Source organism: Passer domesticus, chromosome 6 (assembly GCF_036417665.1).
Source record: "Passer domesticus isolate bPasDom1 chromosome 6, bPasDom1.hap1, whole genome shotgun sequence".
Classification (NCBI taxonomy): Eukaryota; Metazoa; Chordata; class Aves; order Passeriformes; family Passeridae; genus Passer; species Passer domesticus.
In genome coordinates this window covers 58341406-58363856 of record NC_087479.1, presented here as the reverse complement: position 1 = coordinate 58363856, position 22451 = coordinate 58341406, and the positions used below count along the sequence as shown (strand labels likewise).

Sequence of the window (22451 nt, the reverse complement as noted above, 5' to 3'; positions counted from 1 at the left end):
TCTCTTGAGAGTGGTGCCTGAAAATTATGCATTCTTTTCAAAAAATTAACATGAAGGAAGGCCCTCCCTGCAGGACCAAGAGGCCAGCATTTTTTGTAAGGGGGTAGGGCCAGATGCTACTCCTGCAAATTTGTCTATTTAACAGAAGTAGACAAATTTCTATTTCTATTGCTAATATTCTGTTTAATAGAAAATTAATCAAATTGCACTAAGGTGTAAACTGAAGCACAATTGCTTATTTTAGTAGCTCTCTCTCTGAGCTCATATTTGTTAGTGAAGCATTTTCCCTTTACACTAGAGCAGCTATTTAGGAATTAGATGAGGTAGGTAGTTCTTTTATATTCCAAACTATATTATTAGTAGCAAAGTTTATTTACTGCAATGCATTAATCCTTCATCACTTGTAGATCAATGTTTGCTGTAAGTAACAAAGAGGCTGTCCATATTCTCCATATTCCTTGTATTACTGCACTTCTGGAATGCAGTTTGCTCATACCTAGGCATTTTCTATTGAAGTATTTGTATGGATTGATTCCTGTCCTGATGCATCTGAAAGCTAAAGGTGCTGAGCCTTTCAGTCTAATAGATTAAACAAAAAGACATCTAACACTTGCAGGGTTTTTTTAATCTGTTTATATAGTTTTTCTAATTAAGAATGACTCTTAACACTTTAACTGGGGAATGTTACTCTGTCTGCAGAGGGGCATTTCACAAGTTCTTCTTTTGCACCCTTTTCTGAAGCCTTGTGCTCTGAGCTGCTCCCTCACCACCCCCAGGCCCCCCTGGGTTCCTCTCTTTCCCAGACCTCCAGATAAATCCAGTTTTATGTTTGCAGTTTCGGAAATGGTCTTTTCAAGTCTTCAGTCTCATTTTTGCAGTTTGGCAGTGAGGGAGATGTTCAGGCAGAGATTCTCCAGGCTGCTCCTCTGAGAGGAGAGATGTTGGTAGACTGTGTTAACTTGATATGCTGTGATTAATTGTTTCTCAAAGCTGTTGCAGGCTTTATTAAAGGCTTGGGGTGATGAAGCTGTAATGAGAATTTTCAAGAAGTTAAAAGAGTGAGGAACAGTCTTGCCTATTGCTGCCCATGCATGCAGTGGCTCTGTCTCTGCCACTGCCCTGTCCCCATTTCCTGCTGCCACTTAGCTCTTTATGAAAATTGCTGCCCTTCATTTCCTAATTATAATTTTTCCTGTAGACATGACCACATTTTTCTGTTGAAACTGGTAATGTGGCTCAGAATTTTGCTATTAAAAGTCAGCTTTGCCACTATCTGTTCAGTAAGTGCCTGTTCAGCTATTTTTGTGTGCAGGATATGAACTGATAATTGGATTTACAGAACTGCAGCTTTGCTTCATTAGCAGAGCCAATATTCGCAGTTACTGTAAAGTTTTTTATTATTAAATGCTTTGAGCAAATTGAAAGTGTACCTAACTATAAATATAGTGTGTGTGACACCTCAAGGATGGTGAGGATCAGGAAGTGGTGGAACACTGGAACTTCCCAGGGAGATGGTCAGTGCCCAGAGCCTGCTGGGGTTTCAGTGTCATTTGGACATGTAAATTACATTTAAGTGTAATTTAGCCCTTAGGAACATCCTTGAGCCTCTTGTCAGCTCTGAAGTTGGACTGGGTGGCCAGGGTAGGTTCCTTCCCACTGAAATATTCTATTCTTAGGTTTCCTCAGAAGCAGATTGCAAGGCAGTGGGGATTTTCCCCTCTCTGCATTACAGCTGGGTTTTTTGGCAGCTGTGAGTGAATCCTATTTTTCATGTGATATATCTAGTGGAAACAGCATGACTTTAAAATTTTGATGCCATGGCTCTGGAAGGTCTAGAAATAGTCCTTGTAAATAGTAGTTGGAGGCATTTAATTTAGAATAATTTTAAGAAACTTTTATGGCAGATTTTGAAATTGAAACATATAAGCAGGTGAATGTGGAAAATTACAGTTCTGAATGAAAATATGTAGAATCTCATCTTGCTGCCTTTTGAGAAAATGAGTTTTCCCATGGTCAGTGTACTCTATCTCTTCCTTGCAGGCTTTACTAATAGCAGGATAAAAGCTGTATATTCACAGGGAATATTAAAACTCTGAATGAAAACAGCAGAAATACCTAATAATTCAAGTCTTATCTGGTACAAATTGTAGCAAAACAATATATTACAAAAATTGCATCTGCAGTCACATGCTAATGTTTTTAAAGAAAGGATTTGGAATATCTGACACAAATGAAATATATGCTTTGTTCAGCATGAAAAAATAGTTTTGCATCCAGTTATTTAGACAGTGATAGTCCTTCCTCCTTGGGTTAATGACCATTAACGTTGAGGTGCAGTGTTAACCCTGCCTTTTTTCTGCATTTCGTGTGCCTGGGCAGAGCTTGGGTTGCTGTTTGCAAAGGCTGGAGCCAAAGGAGTTTGTCACGTTAAGTGCTCACACAATTAGTCTCTGACTGGGATCCCCAGCAAACAGCAAAAGGCTGAATGTGCTGAAGATAGAACACAGAATTAGCATCTCCATCCTTTCAAATGCCACTCTTTGGAGGTGTTCTGAACACCTTGAACTGCTGTGGTCCCTAGCCTGTGCTTTGGAAGCAGAGAAATGTGAGTGTACTTTCTTACACCCACAGTTCTGTACTGCTAGAGACCCAAACTGCACCCCAGTGTGCCTGACAGTGGGGAGTTGATTATTTCACCCTAACAATCTAGATGTAAAAGGAAAAAAAAGCAAATGGTCAACGCAAATGGATTCAGTGGTGATAATTTTGTGTAGTCTGATCTTATTTTTAAAATGTTAATTTTATTTATCTAACACCCAGCCGTGTAACTGTCAATGAATATAGGTTTTCACAATGAGTTCCCTTCAGTTAACAAACAAAAGCAATATTTCCAAATATATATATTTAGATTCTGGTTGTAATTTTGTACTGTGAAACAGATATTGTGTATTTTTTTTAAAACCCCAAACAATAAGGATGTTGCATGCCTTTTAGTGTTTGTAACAAAACCAGATTTGAGCAAAATTCCTCAAAAAGTTAACACCTGTGTAGCTGTGGTGTTTTTTTTCTCTCCAGTTTGTCTCTCATCAGTTGCTGCAGTCTCAGGGGTACAGTGTTTCTCTTCAAGTCCAGAAAAACTAAAAAACCTTGGAGAGTAGTGCAGGGGCACTGGGGGCAGTAAAGAGAGCAAGAGGATCTACCTCACCAAGGGGAGGGCTGCAAGGAGTGAATAAGGGAACATCAGATTTTCTGCTGGAGAAAATCTTTTTTTCCCCTGGAAAGCAACAATTGCTAGAAAGAAAATGGAGTTGGGATATAGGAATAAATCAAACCATGCTGGCCCTTACTAACTGTGCTTCCTTAGGAGCTTGATGGAGAGCTGAAGAGGTTAAAAGTTTTATTTTAAACAGGGATGCTTTTTAGGCTTGTGTTGTGTGTTGGCAGACAACTAGAACTAAATACCTATTACATCTCTAGATTAGTAAAATCACTTGCCTTGCATAATCATAAATGATTCATGTGGCTTGTAAAAGTCTGTTTAAAAGGGTGAAGTGCTGTGTAATTTATGGATTAAGTTTTGCCCTTCAGTGCTTGTGAAGCTCGTTATAGGGAATTACATTGTGTATTCTGGGAAGAAATTTGACTTAGATTACTAATTCATCTTGCACATAAATGATACGGTAGTGACTTAAATTTCTTCTTGGAGCATCAAATCTAAAGTTACTCTTCTAGCAAAGCAGGTGGAATTTCTCCCTGTCACAGGCAGAGGAAGGCAGGTTCAGGTGTGTTTTGCTACAGGAATGTCCAAGCATAGCTGGTCAGACTAGGTGGTCTTTGTGCAGTCTTCAAGGATGGAGGGGAGACATTCATTACATGGATTTCACCTTGGAATGAGGATATCCCTCATCTCATTGAGTAGGAGATGGATTTGTGGTGGAGCCATTCCTTTGTGTCAGCTTGTGAGGGTTAGACCTGCCCCTTGAATTAAAGCAGTCAGAATAGGAATCCTGGCTGCCTCAAAAACTGGAGCATAAGCTGCTGTAAATATCTTTACAGTTGACTTTATGTTTGTCTTTAAAGGACAAAATTACAGTATTAATGTCAATTCTTTAGTGCTTTCCCACATCTCATCAGTGCCTGTTGCAATGTCTGTCATAGGAAAACCAAGAAATGTGTGATGGGTCCTGGGGGCAGCACCTGCCCCTGCTGGGGGCTTGGGAGTGGTGAGCCAAGAAATGCAGGCAGATTCCTGCAGGTGAGATGTTTTTCTGTCTTCGCTGAGACAGTCACAATACAAAGAAACTCTCCATTTCCATAAGGCTTCAAACCCGTTTTTATTCTGGCATGAATGCTTTTTACACATTCTTAGAAAACTCCTAGGTTTACACTTTCTTTACAGGAAAGACAAACAAAGTGCTTATTGGAATAGGCAGTTGCAGGTTTCTCTTATTTATCCTTCTCTCTTTCTTGGTTTCTATGTCAATGACCTTGGTAGGAAATTCTTTCAGGGGTAAACATGGATTCTCTTATCAAAGTTCTCAGTGTCTCACAGGAGCCACTGTAAAACCTCCTCCCCACTTTTCCATTTGAGAGATCCAGTAAGCACTGGCCAATATTGCTTTGCTTTTCTTCTTAAACAAACCCTGTCTGCCAGCCTCCTAACTCCACTGCTAGCAAGATTTCTGAAGTTTTAGATACCAAACCACTCGTGTGCATTTAACAAATACAGAACACTGACTTGAAGTCCAGGTGTGGTCAGCAGCTTTTCATATATGTGATAATCACATAGCAGGTATTTTGCTTTGAGTCATAACCCATGCAAATAAAGAATATAGCTCCTTTTCTTAGCAAAGTAGTTTTCTTTTCAAGGTCTTTGGCTCTGGGAAGAGCAAGCAGTCTAATTGATACATATTCCTTGTGCTCCATCCTTTGATGTTGCCTGGTGACAGTGCTGCCAGGAGCTACTAAACTTGCTGACACTGTTTTCCTGGCTGCACCTGGGAGGCAAACTCATTTTTTGCCCTTTCTGCCTACAGCTTTTCCTTCTGAGCTCTTAAAAATTATTTTTCATCTTGTTACTGAATAACTAGAGGGTGATGCCTTTTGTCAGTGGCAGGGCCATGAATTAATTATTTAATTTTCACAGAAGAATTCATACTACCTCCTGTCTCACTCTGTTTAAAAAAGATAATCCTGCCTATCTTGTTGAAGGTTTTACTTAAGTACAAGGGAAAGAAGGTGCAGGCAGCTGTCCTGTGTGCTAAGAAACCAAGATTCATTTGTTCTTTTTCACTCAGCCAAGGATAGCAGGAGATTTTAGGGAGTGGGAGAAGAAGGAAGAAGTAGAAATTTTTTTTTTTTGACTCCTTGCAAGACACAATTAGGTTTATCTTCCTGCCATCCTGGATTGTGTGGAATTCTTTCAGCCTGGGTGGGATACTGGAATTCTTTCAGCCTGGGTGGGATACTGCTCCAGTTCAAGTATGGTCCAGACACAAAGGTCCAGTCTGCCTTGTGTGCCAGTAAAGTTTTTTTTTTTCAATATTATTTCAGTTCTCTCATTTTTAACCCTTTTTTTAGGAGTGAGAGAGATGGGGATGGCTCTTTTAAGCCTCTCAGGCCTGGGGTGTTGCAGAAGTAGAGATGCTCAGGGAACAGGAGGGGGGGTGTACTAATTTTAGATCTCCTGCAGTCCCTGTCTCCCGATGCATCCATTAAAAATTCTGCTGTGCTCTAGAGTGGGAATGATAGAAACTGAAATCATGAATCCCTGGTGCAAAGGGTGCTGTTTGCTGCTCACACCATGCTCCTTGGGGAGATGGAGATGTCCTTGTGTTTCACACCACAGTAAAGGCTGGGAATCCTCTAAGTGAACAAAGAGCAGTGAGATTTAAAAGGGAACTTTGATGCTTTACAAAAATGCAAGACAGCATAACAAATCTTTATTTCATTAAAGCTCTTTATTTCAAGGCATCTTTTAAGGGTGTTGTTGATTTTCCTTGTGTCATCAGGGTGTGTCTGTAGAGACTGCCTAGCCTGCTGCCATAGCTAACAAATCCATGCAGGATGCCACTCTGCCCTCCTCATCAGTCTCCTGCTTTCCTTTGTCCTGTCTGAAAGGCAAACTCGGAGCTGGGGTCTCAATTTCCCCCCCTGCCCTTGTGGTGTGTGTCTGAATGAATGAAAGTGGTGCTGCCATGTGAGTGTGCTCTGCTCCCTCCTCCCAGGGGGCCCCGGGGCTGGGGCAGCAGTGGAAAAACAGGTTCTCCATGGGTATTATTCCCTTATTCAGCATCAGCAGATTGGAGCAAAGTGCACTTTGAGAAATGAATATTCAAGTATAATACATTTATTAGCCTAATAGTTCTGTAAAGACAATATTTTACCCTTTACTGAATCTTGGTCTAGAAGCTCTAAATCTATATCTGCACTGAATGCATCAGGTTCCTTGAAATAAAAGGCTAAGTCTGGGTGTTCAAAACAGAAAGCAATATTGCCTACTGGTACCTACATTTTGGAATTGAAGAATTAAAAATAAAAATAAAAAACCTGCTAATTTTGCAGCAAAGTACATGACTTCTGTATGTTTAATTATATTTTTGCAACATTATGTGGTGTTTTGGTGTAATTAGTTTAGGCAAAGTACAAACTGGAATGCTATAGTACTGTATGAAGAATATATTCCTACTATTCTAAAATAGTTTCTTAAGTGATTTGTTTTTTCTCTGCTTCCCTGTAGATTAAAGCAAAAAATTATGACAAGGTGGAAAAGGTGAGTCATATTAATATATGTAATATATCTCTATAGCAAGAACAAGTACCTTGTGATTGGGCTAAATCAGATTGAAAAAACTCTGTAGCTGTCATTGAATGTGAAACACAGATAAAAAGTAGCACTAAAGTTGACTTGTTTCTGCCAAGCTCTAATCAGTGAAATGTGCAGGGGGAATTCTCTGCTTAATTCTCTCCGGTTCCCTTGCATAGCACAGAGGTGCTTTAAGCAAAAGAATGACTAGTTTAACTTATTCTTCCTTATAAATCTCAATCATAATTAGAGGGGCTATTTAAATTCATTTTGTATAGCTTTAAAAGTAGAAACCTAATTTCTGTGTCTGGAATCCTGATCACATCTTCTTGATGTATTAAACAGTTATTTCAGCGCTGCCTTATGAAGGTTTTACACATTGATTTATGGAAATGTTACCTTTCCTATGTACGAGAAACCAAGGGGAAGCTACCTAGTTACAAGTAAGTTCTCAGAGTTGCTCTGAATTATTCTAGTTTTATGGTGGATCTCTTCTTGGTTTTTGACCAGGGGATGGGGAGGAACCTGGGTGACAAATCTCTGGATTTTCTGTTGGGGGGTTAATATATAATCTGCATTTAGAAAACATTCAAGTCTCTTTAACTGAGCTTGCTGGGTAAAATTGGTTCCTTAGTCTGGATTCCTCTAACAGGATGGGATAAGAGCAGTGGAGGAGCTGGTGAATCAATGCCAGTTCCCTGCAGATGGGATTGGTGCTTGAACCAAAAACCTGAAACACTTTTCTTCCTCTTTGTCCTTGCCCTCAGTGTTCTGTTTAGTCTCCACAAAATTCAGCACTGGTTCCAGCTGAGACCAGTAGCAGTAAAGAGTTCAGGAACTGGAGGAAGTTTTGGAAAGCATAAAAAAAGTCATAAAATTTAGGGTGTCAGAATTTTGGGGTATGTTACTCTTCATCCCTTTTCAGTTATTACATTTTGCTTGTTTATATTCAAGTGGGTTGAGTTTCAAAAAATACCAGTAACTTCCAGCAGCTATAAACAGTTTCTTCCCCAGCCCACCATAATTTCTTTGCACTATAATTGGCAAAATGAGTAATACATTAACAGAGGAAATAAGCAAGGGGTTTTAATTTATTTTTACATGACTGTTTTGAAACAGTTTTACAAGTGTCAGTTTATTTAGTTTGCCTTTCCTCTGTTTCTCCTGTTAATGTGGTCAAGGAGGCAATAAGGTACTGAAGTGTGCTTGAGTAAAGGAAATTAGGAGAAAATTTGAGGAGAAAAAAAAACAGCTTTCACTGAAACTTAACCAAGGAAGTTCTATAAACATTTTAAATTTGAAGGGAAATACTTTGAATGTGGGGGAAATAAGAAATCATGTGAAGTATTCTGGGCAGTTTCCACACAAGGGAGCTACTCCTAATTGTCCCAGCCTTTTGGGGTTCCAGGAGAATTACAAAAAGGTTTGGGGAACTCTGAGGGGAAAAAATAAGAAACCATTGGTGCACTTGTCAGCTGAGATGTGGAGAGCAGTTGGTTTCTTCTCAACTTCATGTCATATTCGTGGATTTCCACTGACTTGGGGTGGGCCAGGAACTGTTAAAATGCTGGATTGCCACCAGTGGATTTAAATAATTCTCGAATAAAACAAACAATCAAAACCCCAGCAGAATCTGAATAAGGAATTTAAAGCTAGCTGAATACCAATTTTTGCTCTCAACTGTTGAATGATATTTCTCATTCCTTGATGTTTGGTTAGAATTTGCTGCACAAAAGAATATTCTTAAATAAAGAATTTTTAAAATACTAGACACTTGCTTTATGGTCTTTGTGGTTCTTTTCCTCAGAGAAAAAATGGCTCAGGCATATGATTTTGCTCTGGATAAGATTGGCATGGAAATCATGTCATACCAGGTATGTTTTCTTAATCAAAACACATTTTATTTCTATCTTTATGACAAGTATAGCTAACCATTGGTTTCACTATATGTAATATTTTTTCTCACCTAGATCTGGGTGGATTACATCAATTTTTTGAAAGGCGTGTAAGTACCTAAAAATTAACTTTTTTTAAGCTCAGTTAATGCAATGCTGATGTTCCTGCCAGTTGTGACCTGTCATAGCTGACCTTGCTCTCTCTCCCCACTGTTTAGAGAAGCAGTAGGATCTTATGCAGAAAACCAGAGGATCACAGCTGTCCGTAGGGTTTACCAGCGTGGTTGTGTCAACCCCATGATAAACATAGAGCAGCTCTGGAGAGATTATAACAAATATGAAGAGGTAACCAATAACTGATTCTTTGTGACATTCAAATATGAATCATGTAATCAAACATGGTGCCCGAGCCATATCCACTAAACACATGTATAAAAGAGATGACCAGCAGTATAGACACATTTTTTGTGTGCAGGATGTGCCAACTCCTGTGGCAAAAAATCACCCCTGAGTGATTTTTTAATTTCTTTCAAAGACCCTCCATGAGATTCATTTGACTGTCCCATTTCCCAGTCGGCCCAGTGGAATTTCTGGTGAGTGAGTGTGACTTCACTGGAGCAGCTCAGCTGGCAGTGAGGACTTGTGTCCCTAAGGAGGCTCTCCCCTCCTTTCCCTTGGAGTCAAATGGCATTCAGCTGGAATGGTTACATGGTCTCAGTGCTTAAAAGTGCTCCTCACCATCCTCCACCTGAAGCCATTCAAGTGAGTCTGCTCCCACACAGCCTTCAGCTCAGCTCCTGCCCTTTCAGGCCAGTTTGTAGCTGCACCTTTAGAGTGTATTTTAAACACATCTGGTGACCAAGTAGCCCCAGTCAGCAGCAGTGTGACTGCAAAGCTGATGTGGATGCCCTTGTGCTCAGCACTGCCCAGCAGGGATGCTCATACAACCCTGGTCCTGCTGGTTGTGCTCAGGCAGGGTTGGCTGTGGGTCCCTTTGCCCTGAGCAGCAAAGAAGGGCCAGTTCCTCTTCCCTTGTTGCTAATGATGCAAGTTGTGAGCTTGGTGCCCTCTCATGTTAATAAGGCCGTGGTGCTTAGCTGGTGAGAGAACCCCTGGGTGGGGGAACTCCAGGCATCCCCAGCTCATTGCCCCATAGGTGTTTGGGGACACCACTGCTGTCCCCAGGGAGGATGCCCAGGACACACCTTCTCTGGTGTAGGAAAATCCCCAACACAACTTCCCCATAAACCACCCCTTCCCCTCCCACACAGCAAGCAAAGGCTCTCACTGCTGGTTCCTCCCTGCATGGGGAGGCTGCCAAAACAATGGCTCAGAGCTGTGCAGTTCCCAGCTGAGGCAGCTCTGGCTGACCCCTGGAGCTCCAGGCAGTCCCTCAGGCTGTCGGAGCTGCTGGGAGCTGGGGGCCAGGGCTCTGCTGGGACACAGGGATCTGCCTGTCCTGTTGTGGCTACACTGACCCAGGGACAGGGTGCTCACAGGTGTCCTGGCACAGGGAAATGCTCCTCACCCAAAGGGCTCTTTGAGGGGAAGGTCATTGCCCATGTCAGCAGCCCAACAGCACAGAGACTTCTTGGGGGTCTCTGTATGGAAAGTTAATGGCCATTTGCTGTAATTCAAGCTTTCCTTCAGCTCAGGTAATAATACCAGCCTGTCAGTCACCAGTCTTTCATTAACTAAATGGTCAAAAGTGTAGAACTTTTAGGGAGACGTGGCTCAGTCACAAAGTGACAGTCTGGCTCACAAACGTGCATGGCTGCTGAGCTGGGAGTGCATCCTGGGAGAGTCCTGCTGTTCCCTGGTCCTTGGTTACCTGGGGCATTGCAGGGTTTGTGTGCCACGTGGCCCAGTTTGCTATCCCAGATGGTGCCTTTGCTTCTGCAGTGAGGGCAAAGCTTCCTCTGCTTCCCAGCTCAGGTGCCTCTTTGGACTTTGACTGAAAGCACAATTTCTGCACAGTCCTGGCAACCACACCAGCAAAATCCACCCAGACCCATCACCAAAAGGTGGCTGCTTTTCCTGCCCAAGAGCAGTTCTTCAAGGTTTTGTCCTTGCCAGAACCCTGTGCCCAGGGCCTGGCTGCCCCCAGCCCCTGCTGCTCTTGCACAGCAGAGCCCTCTGCACGTGTGACACGTGTGCAGTCCTGGAGGGTGTCAGGCAGTGCTGACACACCTCAGCCCCAGCTGACAAAGGCAGGGTGTGTGTTGCATGGAACCTCTTCTAAGAGCTGTCAGTTACTTCAGGAACAGAGGAGAAGGCAGAGCGCTGAGCCTGGAGGTCAATCTCTGCTACTCCTTGTACCAGAAAATCAAATTGCTCGTGTGCTCTTAGTCAGGGAGCTGTCACTGGCCGTCATTTAAGAGCAAAATTGTAAATCACAAATACATTCTTCCCACTTTCACCCACAGCAGTTCATGTGAAGTTCATTGTATTTTTGAAAGTGATTAAAAATAAGCTGAGGTGCTTCAGGACAGTTGAATTTTAGTAGTGAGTTCATCCTCTAAGTTCTTGCCCATATATTTATTAGGGGAAATAAATATTTTGAGATTGATATTTTAAAATAACTTTGTCCTTGCTCACTTTTGCATCCCCTTTCAAGCTCTTTCCTGTGTAAAATAAGATCCAGTATGTCCAAAGGGAAATTGCACATTGCCAATTCCTTTTTTTACCTTTCTCCAGGGCATCAATATTCACTTAGCCAAGAAGATGATCGAGGACAGGAGTAGAGATTATATGAATGCACGACGTGTGGCAAAGGTACAGCCTTCTGTTGACTTTTCTTTGCTCTATTTAATCCCACAAACCAGCATTAAACTTGGTTCTTACATCAGATAAAAACATGTGCAGACTAATAAGGCTGGCATGCTAAAATATTTCCATTTTAGAAAGCATAACCTGAAGTGTTCAAGGTGTTTAAATTCAAAGCATTGCTTCTGTTTCAGGAATATGAGACAGTGATGAAGGGCCTGGACCGCAACGCTCCCTCCGTGCCCCCACAAAACACCCCCCAGGAGGCTCAGCAGGTGGACATGTGGAAGAAGTACATCCAGTGGGAAAAGAGCAACCCTCTACGAACAGAGGATCAAACTCTCATAACAAAAAGAGGTAATTAGATATCTCTAGGGTGTGGAGAATTGTATTTCTCAGCTCCAGCAGAAGTCATGACATGATTTGGTGTTCAGGGATCGTGCTGGAGTAGAAGTTGATCAAGTTTCTTGAATTGTGTGGGTGGTTTTTATAAAAAAAAACAATTTAAATTTTGCTAAAGCCGAGCTGAAAGTAAGAAATGGATTTTGGGACACAGTGCTATAGCTGTGTGCCACTGAACCTCCAGTGCAGGTCAGGAAACAGTAGATTGCAGCCTGATTTTATGGCTGATTTTGAGTGAGCTGGGCTTGTTCCTCTGTGGACAAGGCAGGTTTTAGCTGCTGGTTGTGGTTCATAAAGTCCCTGGCAATGTGAAAGAACTGCAGCAGTGACCATTGTATTCAAAGCCAATTAGTGTTGATGTTGTCTGATTTATTTGATGAATTTTGCATTCCGTACCTGGGTTGTACAATGGTGGTACCGTTTCCAAGGAGCATTTCTCTCGTGTTTTGCCCACAGTGATGTTTGCCTATGAGCAGTGTCTGCTGGTGCTGGGCCATCACCCAGACATCTGGTATGAAGCAGCTCAGTACCTGGAGCAGTCCAGCAAGCTGCTGGCTGAGAAAGGGGTAAGCAGCTTGCCACTGGCTTTCTCTTATTTCCTTGCTCTGACGTGGTGTGCTGTCAGTTCTTCCTCAGAATCAAGGAGGGGGGTGTGAAAAACAGTTATGACATGTTCAGAATTTCCAAATGTTTAGAAATTTCAAAGTAAAAATTTTAAGAAATAAAAATGTCTGCAATTTAAATAAGAATTGTGAAAAATTGTTTCAATCTTGGCCGGTTTTAGGCTTGGGGGACTTTTTGGGCCTGATTTTGTGATTCCTTAAGTACTGGAGGGCTGATTGTCTCTTTGTTGGAGCACTGAATGGAAATTCACTGGGGCTTGTCACACACAGAAGATATTCCATAAATTGGCCTTTTTTTGTCACAGATGCTGAACAATTATATTATTATACTTATTTTATAACAGGACATGAACAATGCTAAACTTTTCAGTGATGAGGCTGCTAATATTTATGAAAGAGCGATCAGCACTTTATTAAAGAAGAATATGCTTCTTTATTTTGCATATGCAGATTATGAAGAGGTGAGCAAAAATAGTGATGTACTGACATTAAAATCCAAAGACATCTCCCATTAATACTGTCATTTATTTGAAACATACTGGGTACACAAAGTTCTGTAGAATTAATTTACTGATTCTTCTAGCCTTATTCTCATTCAGTGTTTCTGAGATGGAGCTGACAAAATGGAAAGGAAAAGCCCATAGTATGAGCTGTGAAAATCCACTGTCTTTCCATTTCAATATTAACTGTATTTCTGAAACTATGATAAGGGCAAAATGCTTACAAATTTCCATTTCCCTGAGCATCAGCTTCTTCACTTTTAAAATGGGCATAAAGGGCACCTTTTTCCTGTCTGATTCTTGGGGAGTTGATGTTTATGTTGGCACGGCTGTGACAGAAGATGGGAGCCACCGTTGCTGCAGCTCTCTGGAGAAATCTCTTTCCTCAGGCCAGCACCTCACTGTGCAGCCTCCACAAGGAGCAGGGCCCCAGTGGTGTTTATTCCACCAGGAGTAAAGACTGGTTCCCACTGATCACATGAGTAGGGAACAGTTTGCCCACTTATTTTATTGTGAAAGAATCTTTCCAGGAAGAACTTCAGGACAACAGAGGAGGGAAAAAAGCCTTTGCCTTTTAAAGAAAAATCCTTCCTTGGTTTCCAGTGCAGCCTCCTGTATGGTGTGTCCTGGTTTTCCAAGGCTGCACAATACAGCCTGGAGGGCTGCAGCTGGCAGGGAACAGAATGGACTATTGGAAATGTGTAGGTTGGAGAGTTAAGAAGATGGTTTTCCTACCTATCTGCACATTACTTTTAGACAGAGGTAAAGGATACAGTCTTTGTGTGCCAAACACCTCCAATGGCAGTTCTGCTGCAGCATTACTAAATTAGAAAAAGACTTCAGAGACTCCTGAAAAGCGTGTAGGTAACCACTAGTGGGAAATTAGTGTGGGAAGTGAAAAATGTCTGCACAAGACAGAATATGTGTCTGTGTAAAGGGACTGGCATACACAGTGTTCAGACAGGGAAAAATGGGAACAGGAGAATTCTAATTACGTCCTCAGCTTGAGTTTTGGATTCTGGGAGGGGATCTGAAGGCAGTTACTGAGCAGGGTGTGTTTGCCTTCCCTCAGAGCCGGATGAAGTACGAGAAAGTGCACAGCATCTACAACCGGCTCCTGGCCATCGAGGACATCGACCCCACGCTGGTAAGGTCCTCCTTAGTGCCTCCACATCCCCATGGATTGGCACCCAGTGCATGCACAGGGTGGGGAAGCACTTACAGGATTCCTTGGGTCACAGGGATGGGGTACTGAGGTGGCAGAATGACAATCTTTAATCCCTTGAAATACACTAAGACACATGCACTTTGCTCCTCTGTCTCTTTTACAACAAGTAATGAAGATAAAAGATGTAAAATATTTCACAAGCATCCTGTGGCCATGTAGTCTGCAAATAAATCTGCAATGCACCATGTAGGTATCAGGGTGTTGCTGTACCTCTGCTGAAGTGACACAGTAAACACTGTCCATGAGCCAGCTGTGGTGGTCAGAAGGAACCTGCTCTCAAAAGGTTATTTAGTTTATTATAAACAGACACAACAAAGCATGAGGAGGCAAATGAAGGCATGAAGCCTAACACTAAACAACAGTGTCAGAGGAGAGGTTTCCATTTACTGACACTTGCCATTCTTTAGAGACACGTCCTAATGCTTCCCAAAGGCACATTTTATGGGAAACCATGTACCAGTTCCTCCTGCCGAGGAATGCTGCTATTCGTGATCTAATTCAGACTGCAGGAGAGTTGAATCCCAAAGAAATGCAAATCACATTTGGCTGCTGAATTGAGTAGCACATTCATTATTTCCTTGATCGGTTATAAATACTTGCAGGCAGGAGGATTTGTATCTTGGATTGTATCATGTATAGTAAAAATGCTTCATCAGGCCTTTTGGCTGTTCCTTGGCTTTATCATCTTAACTTTATTGGAAAGTTATAATTTTTACAACAAGCCTTGAGTTCGCTGAAGGCACCAGCTAATGTAAATGACATTTATCTCCTTACCTCCCCTTCCTTGAAAAATCTGTGTATTAATTACTGTCTTTTCATGGGATCAGTCTTAGGTGTATTCCATTTTTTATTAAAAAAAAATTTATAAAAATATTTGCCTCAGTATTTAAAGAGAAACAACACAGAGGCACAAGACAGCCTTGTTTCTATTAGGATTCATCTGCTGTGTTTTGTGAGTCATGATTACTTCAGACGTAGTGAAACACTTAATGATATGCTAGTGTTCTTTGTTAGCACTGATGCTATTTAAATATTAATGTGCACCTTAGGTTTATATCCAGTACATGAAATTTGCAAGGCGAGCAGAAGGCATTAAATCCGGAAGGACGATATTTAAGAAAGCCAGAGAGGATGCCCGGACCCGCCACCATGTCTATGTTACTGCAGCTTTAATGGAGTATTATTGTAGTAAGGTAACCACAGGTGCTCACCCTGATCCTAAACAAGTGGCAGGAGGGTGCACAGCTCACTGAAGCTAATAACTTTTTTTTTTTCCCCCTAATGTTTGCAGGATAAGTCTGTGGCCTTTAAGATTTTTGAGCTAGGGCTGAAAAAATATGGGGACATTCCAGAATATGTACTGGCATATATCGACTACCTTTCCCACCTTAATGGTAAGCTTTGAGCTTTGAGAGGTCTAATGAAGCATTACTCTGTGAGTTTAGGTCCAGGCCAGGTTCTTGGTGTTTAAATTCTTCATGAAGCTCAGCAGTTAATCTGAACACAAAACCTGCTGGTTTGTCTGAACCGAAGCTCCAGAAGTCTGGTGACATTAAATCTTGATTCTGCTGAAGGGAGGAGAGTGAACTTTCCAAAGTGTAACTCACTGGCAGTGCAGGGGTTTTACAGCATCTGCTGTGAACAGTGGGAAGTACACTGAGGAATTTCAGTCCTGAGGGAAAAGGTCTAAAGGAGTTTACAGTCAGCATGAGAGGAGTGAGGGATCAGCTGCTCCCGACTGGGATGAATTTAAACTCATTCTCCCCAAGCAGATGAGATGAGCAACATGTAAAATCAGTACTGGGCATGTCAGTCATGCTTGGAAGGTGCTGGGGAGCTGCAGTGGAAAGAGCAGGACACGGGCTGGGGAGACCTGGGCAGGAGGTGGAGGTGGAAGGGCTCTGGGTGGAATTCCCTGGGGCAGGGGCTGAATGCCCTTCTTAAAAGGAAACCCAAGCTGCTGTGTGCATTCTGCAGCACCTGGCACCATTCAACATCTGTCAGACTGCAGTTCCTGGGTTTTTCAGGCACTGGGAGTTTAAAGATTTGGAGGGTTTTTTCTCCTGTGAGCTGTCAAGTGAGAGATTTTATCTAAGTCAGAGTATATTTAATTTTGCTCTAAGTTATTGTGGGTCTACATAAATATTAACAATACCTTTCTGCAAGTTGCCAGAGAAAAAAGTATCTTAGAACTCTCTAGTTTATTGCTGTATTTTAATAACCCAGCGGAACTCCTGGAACCCAGGAGAAGTGATCTCTGGACTGTAAGTGTAGGAGGTGGGCAGTGCACAGGGCAGGGGTTGGCAGTTTTAGGAACAAACCCACCAACCCCTCCACCCCCAGCTGGCAATGTGCAAAAACTAACTGCTTGCTGGTCTAATAATTTTGGGAGGACTTCTAAGAAATATACAAGGATATTGATATTGCCCTGATTTAAAAGGGAAATAATGAATTGAAAGGCCAAATTTAAATTTACCAACGTTTGCCATTGAGATAATTTAAAAAAAGGATAAAACTCCCCAGAAATGCTGAAGAGATGCCAAACAATAGCTGTGCTGTCATAAAAGAGCCTGTAGTAGGATCAGTTTGTCACTATCAATAAAAACAGACTTCCAAAGAAGAAATACACATTGAAATTTAACATCAGGAAAGTTTTATGTGGGCACTCAGATCTCTGTACTTACTGAAATTCAAATCCATGAAAGTCAGCTTTATGCTTAATTCAGTGTACACATCTCTTTGAATGGACATCTTTTAACTTGTCTTTAATACGTTTTACTCAGTGTGATTTTTTTTCTTTCTATTTTTAAAGAGGACAACAATACAAGAGTTTTGTTTGAACGTGTTTTAACTTCAGGGAGCCTTCCACCTGAGAAATCTGGGTATGTCTGCAAATGCAGTTTTACTGCACTGGAAAAGATACATAACCCCTTTCAACCATAAATATCCCAAAGAAATTAGAAACATGAACAGCAGGATGGAATTAGGTGCAGATGTTCCCTCTCCTCTTCATGCTGTCCAAAATAGCAACAACTGTGATAGATTTGGGAAAGTCCCTATCCCACTTCTAGTGAAATTCATTAATTTAGTGACTTTAAAACCTCACTGATGCAGGATTGTTGAGGGTAGAGTGCAAAATCCTCCTGTACAGAAAGGACTCAGTGGTCTGAGCTGAGAAGCTGAGTCAGGAATTTGTTGAGGAGGGTGCTGAGCATCTCCCAGCCATAAAAATAAAATAGGGAAAAAACCATAAAGGACTTGGATTAACCACTCACTGCCATATTTTCATTACTACTTTTTAAGTTTCTTTCTCAAAAAAATGCTCACCAATGCCTTGCAGTCTGAGCGTTCACTTCACCATTATTCTGATAGACAAAAGCATCAAAACTAAGGAATCAAATATGGCACTGCTGTGCACATTCATTCTGCACTTCAGTTCTGATCTTTTGTGAGAAATATTTTTATACCCAATTTAAAAGTGACAAAATACAAGAGCTTAAAAGCTGAACCCTCTTCAAAGGTGAACTCCAAAGTTAAAATAAAAGTTGAATCAAGTCCAGAAATATGGTCAGATGTTGCTTAAGTTATATATGAGATTTTCCATGGAGAAATCACAGTGACTATATATATATTTTGGGCTGTATAAAATTCTGAAGCACTGCCTGTTGTGTTCTTGCCAGTTAGAATGTGCAGAGGAACTAGATCATAATGCATGGTAAAAAGTCCTTCCCATATCAGCATCAGAGTGAAGCTGTGTGTACAGGATGAGCGGAGTGTTTGATAAAAGTTCACCTCAAATGCTGAAGTCCTTGACACCAGAAATCCTTTCCTCACTGTAACAAATTCCTTTGCAGTCCACCAGACTGAAAGCTCTTAGAGAAATACAGAAGGCACTGGGAGGGTAATGCTTACTTTAGATGCACCTGAAGTAAATATCAGAAATGGCCATGCAGCCCCAGATGGCCTCCTCTGGCTCTGTCCTCTTGTGGGTTTTTAACTGGGTTGTGCTCAGTAATCCTTCCTCCTTCAGTAACTCTCAGTGTCCTGTTCTGTTCCAGGGAAATCTGGGCTCGGTTTTTAGCCTTTGAAAGTAACATTGGGGATCTGGCCAGCATCCTGAAAGTGGAAAAACGGAGGTTTACAGCCTTCAAGGAAGAGTATGAAGGCAAAGAAACAGCTCTGCTGGTGGACAGGTACAAGTTCATGGATCTGTACCCTTGCTCTGCCAGCGAGCTGAAGGCCCTTGGTTATAAGGTGAGTGGGTAAGAACACTGCAATTCACAGTTGTCCTTTTCAGTTTTAGGAATCTTGGGCAATTCCTTGTTTAGGACTTGCCTTACAGTCCTTCCCCTTGCTAGAAAAGCAGGTAAAATAGGCCTCTTCCTCCTCCTCCTGCTCCTCCTGGTCTCGTTGGGCAGCAAAGTGCCGGGGGCCAAGGGCAGAAAGGAGCCAGGACCATCAGTAACAGCTGCAATTTTGGGTATTCCTGGTTACCTCCCATCTTCCCATGGAATGCTTGATGTGTTAATGCCATCACCTCGCAGCTACAGGCCTCCACTCCACATCTGAGCTCCTTCAAAAACCAGAATTCTTGGGAAATTTGTAGGATCGGGTCATGTGTAGGAAATGTGGCTGACTGTCCTCCTGCTCTGCGTTGGCAGAGCTCCCCTGGCTTCACTGGGAACTGCATCAGACCCCACATGCTGCAGTCCCAATGTTTCTTGGGAATGGCTGAGGAAAGCTCTTGGCAGGGATCAGTGGTGCCTCTTTTTTTTCAGCTGTTTCTTAGGGCTAAAGTGCTTTTGGTGCTGCCATGTGGAGTTCAAAGTCTAGTCCAGACTCCTGTATCTGGTGGTCTCCAGTTTTGTTTCTAACCACATGCATTTTTACTATTTCTGTCGTTTTGAGGAATCATTAGAACAGAACAGGATGTTGGTTTACCTTTTTTTAAGGCTGCCAGAGAAGCAGAAACAGCTGATTGCCATCTGCATGGACAGGAAGAGAGCCCTCAATCCAAGCCTCTAAAACAGTGCCTCAACTTCCACTTACTTCTTACACAGAAAGATAATGTATGAAAAATACAGGTGCCATCAAAGTTAACAAAGCAGCTGAATTGTTGACCATCACAGAGCTGTAAAATAACCTGATAGGTGGAAATCAGATTCACATTGAGCCACCAAATACTTTTCTTTAAATGCAGTGGGGGCAAAGTTATTTTGAGGTTTGATGTGAGCTTACAAACAAACAAGTTCATTTTGCTAAGTGCATGCAGGGCACTGTGTACCTGAGATGGTGCAGTCCTGCTGCTTGGAACATGCCAAAACATAATCCTGCTTGAACTGATGCTTTGGATGCCTGCTGACTGCCTTATGCTTTACTTCTTTTCCAGCTAAAGCAATCTAGGGAATGAAATGAGGGAGAAATGATAGTTGTGAAGGCCTAGTGGTCTGCACCTGTTCACCTAAATCCTCTTAACCTAAAAAAGGAGCCACTGGAAAATGACAAACACACATTCAGTAACAGAAATAAGTGTTTCCATTCCATTCCACTGGGTCGCCGTAGGATTAAAATCTTTAATGAAACCATGCAAGTTTTGCCCAGATGGTCTTGTAAGAGGCCATCTGAGATGATAATGAAGACAGAGTGAGAATAAGTGACTGGTGCAAAGCAAGGTTTTGTTCTGTAATTGAACTAGCAATGTGATCCTGCCAAGTTCAGCAGTCTCTAATTGGCTTTCACAGGATGTCTCCCGTGCCAAGCTAGCAGCAATAATTCCAGACCCTGTGGTTGCACCTTCCATCGTGCCTGTCCTCAAGGATGAAGTAGACAGGAAACCTGAATATCCCAAACCAGACACCCAGCAGATGATTCCATTTCAGCCAAGACACTTAGCACGTAAGTCAGGCTTTGGGAAGTGGTTGTTTCACTCACTGTGGTGAGTTAGGAACCTGGCTGTTCAGCCAGCCTAATCAGAGGCTTTCCTACTTTCAGTCATCTAAACCTGTACTTAACTCTTAGCCTGTCATTTCACTGGCTTGCTAAAGGCACATGTGTTTTAATTAATGCCGAGGTCACATGGAAATAAGTCCAAGGAGTCTGGGGTCTGGTAAATGGTAATAAGCTGTTACACACATCACAGAGCAGATGGCTGAGTGAACAATGTGGAATTAGCAGAGGCAAAGGGACAGGCTGCCAATTACTTGTATCAAATAACACTGCAGTGCAAAAGCAGCTCTGGCCCAGCTGTCTTGCACGGGCTTCACCCAGCTTTTCTCCCCACAGCTCCAGGTTTACATCCTGTCCCGGGCGGGGTATTTCCTGTTCCACCAGCAGCTGTAGTTCTCATGAAGCTCCTGCCACCTCCTATTTGTTTTCAGGTTTGTTTTAAAGAACTCTGAACATTTCAGAAAGCTGTGGAAGACATTCTGTCATGACAGAACCACAGTGTGTATCACTCTATTGAAAATAACCTTCTAAACTTTTTTTTTTTTTCCTTTGGTAACAAATCAGGGTCCCTTTGTTCAAGTGGATGAGCTCATGGAGATATTCAGAAGATGCAAACTGCCAGACAGTAAGTTACTTGTCCTCTCTAGAGGCTGTGCTAGTGCTGCATGAGACTTGGAGTTACATATGGATATTTCTGTCTAAAGCCCAGACCTCATTTACAGACTGTAATTAGTGTTTAAAAGCAGAGGAGATTGTGCTGGAATCTGCACAATCTGGAATAGAGATGTTTTCACTTTTACCTGGAGGGAAGCAACAAAAAGTCAAAAAACTGCAAATCACCAGCTGCTCTTTAATATGTGGGTGGTATCAACTGAAAGAAAGCAATTAAGATTTCGAGAATACCCTTTAAAGGCAGCATTTCCAGCAGCATTGCAGCTGTAACATGAAATTACAGATTTGCAGCATGGTGAGGGGTAACTCTGAGTACACATTGCTGCAGTGCCTGGGCACAAGATGCAGGCAGTGCTTTCTGAGCTCCTGCAAAGAAGGGAAGGAGGGTTCTGACCAAAGAAACAGCACAGATCCTACAGCAGATGATAATATGCTACTCTTCACCCTCCTGGTTAGTTTAAGGAAAAAATTATCATACAGAAAGAAACGTAGGATTTAATTTCTTGGAGTGAAACTAAAATATCTATTTAAATTATACAGGATATTTTTGAGGCTTCCTCTGTTGAGAAGCAGAAACTGACTTGCTCTGCAGCCTCTCTGGTGAATCATGAACTAGTTACCCTGATTCCCAAAAGGCCTTCCTGTTTTATTGCAGCTCTCAAATGCCCTCAATTCCTGTGTAAAGGGAGGGCTCGAGCTGGAGCAGCAGCATTTCCTTTCTAATTGGTGTTCATCACAGCTCAGAGTTTCAGACAGCCAAGGCTTAATATTAGTAGGAGAGAGCAGGAAAAGGTCTGATGGTGCAGAAGTGTCCCTGAGGTGTGTGTGGGTGTCCCTGCTGGGGTGCTGGTTGCTGGGCAGGGTCTGGGCTTCACTCCCTCAGTGCCTCTGTGTCTCTCCCTGAAGCTGTTGACGAAGCCGTACGGATAATCACGGGCGGCCTGCCTGAAATAGCTGTGGAAGGCAATGGACCTGTGGAAAACAACACCATTCTCAACAAGGCTGTGAAGAGATCACATGAGGATTCTGATGACGATGAGGAGAAAGGATCTGTAGTTCCCCCTGTACATGACATTTACAGAGCACGACAGCAAAAGAGAATCCGGTGAAACAAGTTTGGAGTTCTGCTGTGACAGACAAAGACTTGCATTGAATCAGTCTCTTAAAAGTCAAGCATTTAAAAGGGACAGCTGCAAACAAAAAAATCCTTGAACATGGTTTTGTTACTGTGGTGCCTCTTCTCCCATATGGTTCTTGATCTGAAAACAGCCCGAACAACCTTAGAATGTGCTCTGAACAAAACTCGGTTTTCAAAACCAAAAGTGCAAAATGTCAAAACTGTATTTTGTTCCTCGAGGGTGTACACATCTACCACTTGAACTCTTGTGGGTTTTCAACAGTTTTATTTTAAAAACTGGATGGCTTATACTTGTGAAGCATTTTTAAGTCACATTTTCTGGAAAACAATTGTTCTCAGTTTGTTCATGTAGTGTCCTGCCTTATTGTTCGTTTTTATTTATGGCAGAATGTAAGGAATCTGTTTTGTAGTTGAAAATTTAAAAATAAAACAACAACAAAAGACCATTCCTTTAAAATAAAAGGATATCCATAACA

The 22451-nt window shown here is 42.0% G+C and overlaps 1 protein-coding gene across 1 annotated transcript in view; it reads left to right on the top strand.

Moving 5' to 3' along the window:
• CSTF3 (cleavage stimulation factor subunit 3) overlaps window positions 1-22449 on the top strand; it is a 49141-nt gene extending 26692 nt beyond the window's left edge. The window contains exons 4-21 of the mRNA XM_064426077.1: window positions 6740-6772; window positions 7151-7248; window positions 8613-8679; window positions 8776-8810; window positions 8919-9045; window positions 11398-11475; window positions 11661-11823; window positions 12325-12434; window positions 12836-12952; window positions 14064-14138; window positions 15269-15412; window positions 15511-15613; window positions 17032-17101; window positions 18278-18473; window positions 19961-20114; window positions 20502-20596; window positions 20730-20790; window positions 21744-22449. Of these exons, the coding sequence (XP_064282147.1) occupies window positions 6740-6772; window positions 7151-7248; window positions 8613-8679; window positions 8776-8810; window positions 8919-9045; window positions 11398-11475; window positions 11661-11823; window positions 12325-12434; window positions 12836-12952; window positions 14064-14138; window positions 15269-15412; window positions 15511-15613; window positions 17032-17101; window positions 18278-18473; window positions 19961-20114; window positions 20502-20596; window positions 20730-20790; window positions 21744-21946 (1929 nt within the window). The 3' untranslated portion in view covers window positions 21947-22449. The remainder of the gene's footprint in view (window positions 1-6739; window positions 6773-7150; window positions 7249-8612; window positions 8680-8775; window positions 8811-8918; window positions 9046-11397; window positions 11476-11660; window positions 11824-12324; window positions 12435-12835; window positions 12953-14063; window positions 14139-15268; window positions 15413-15510; window positions 15614-17031; window positions 17102-18277; window positions 18474-19960; window positions 20115-20501; window positions 20597-20729; window positions 20791-21743) is intronic.
• Window positions 22450-22451: the final 2 nt, after the last annotated feature.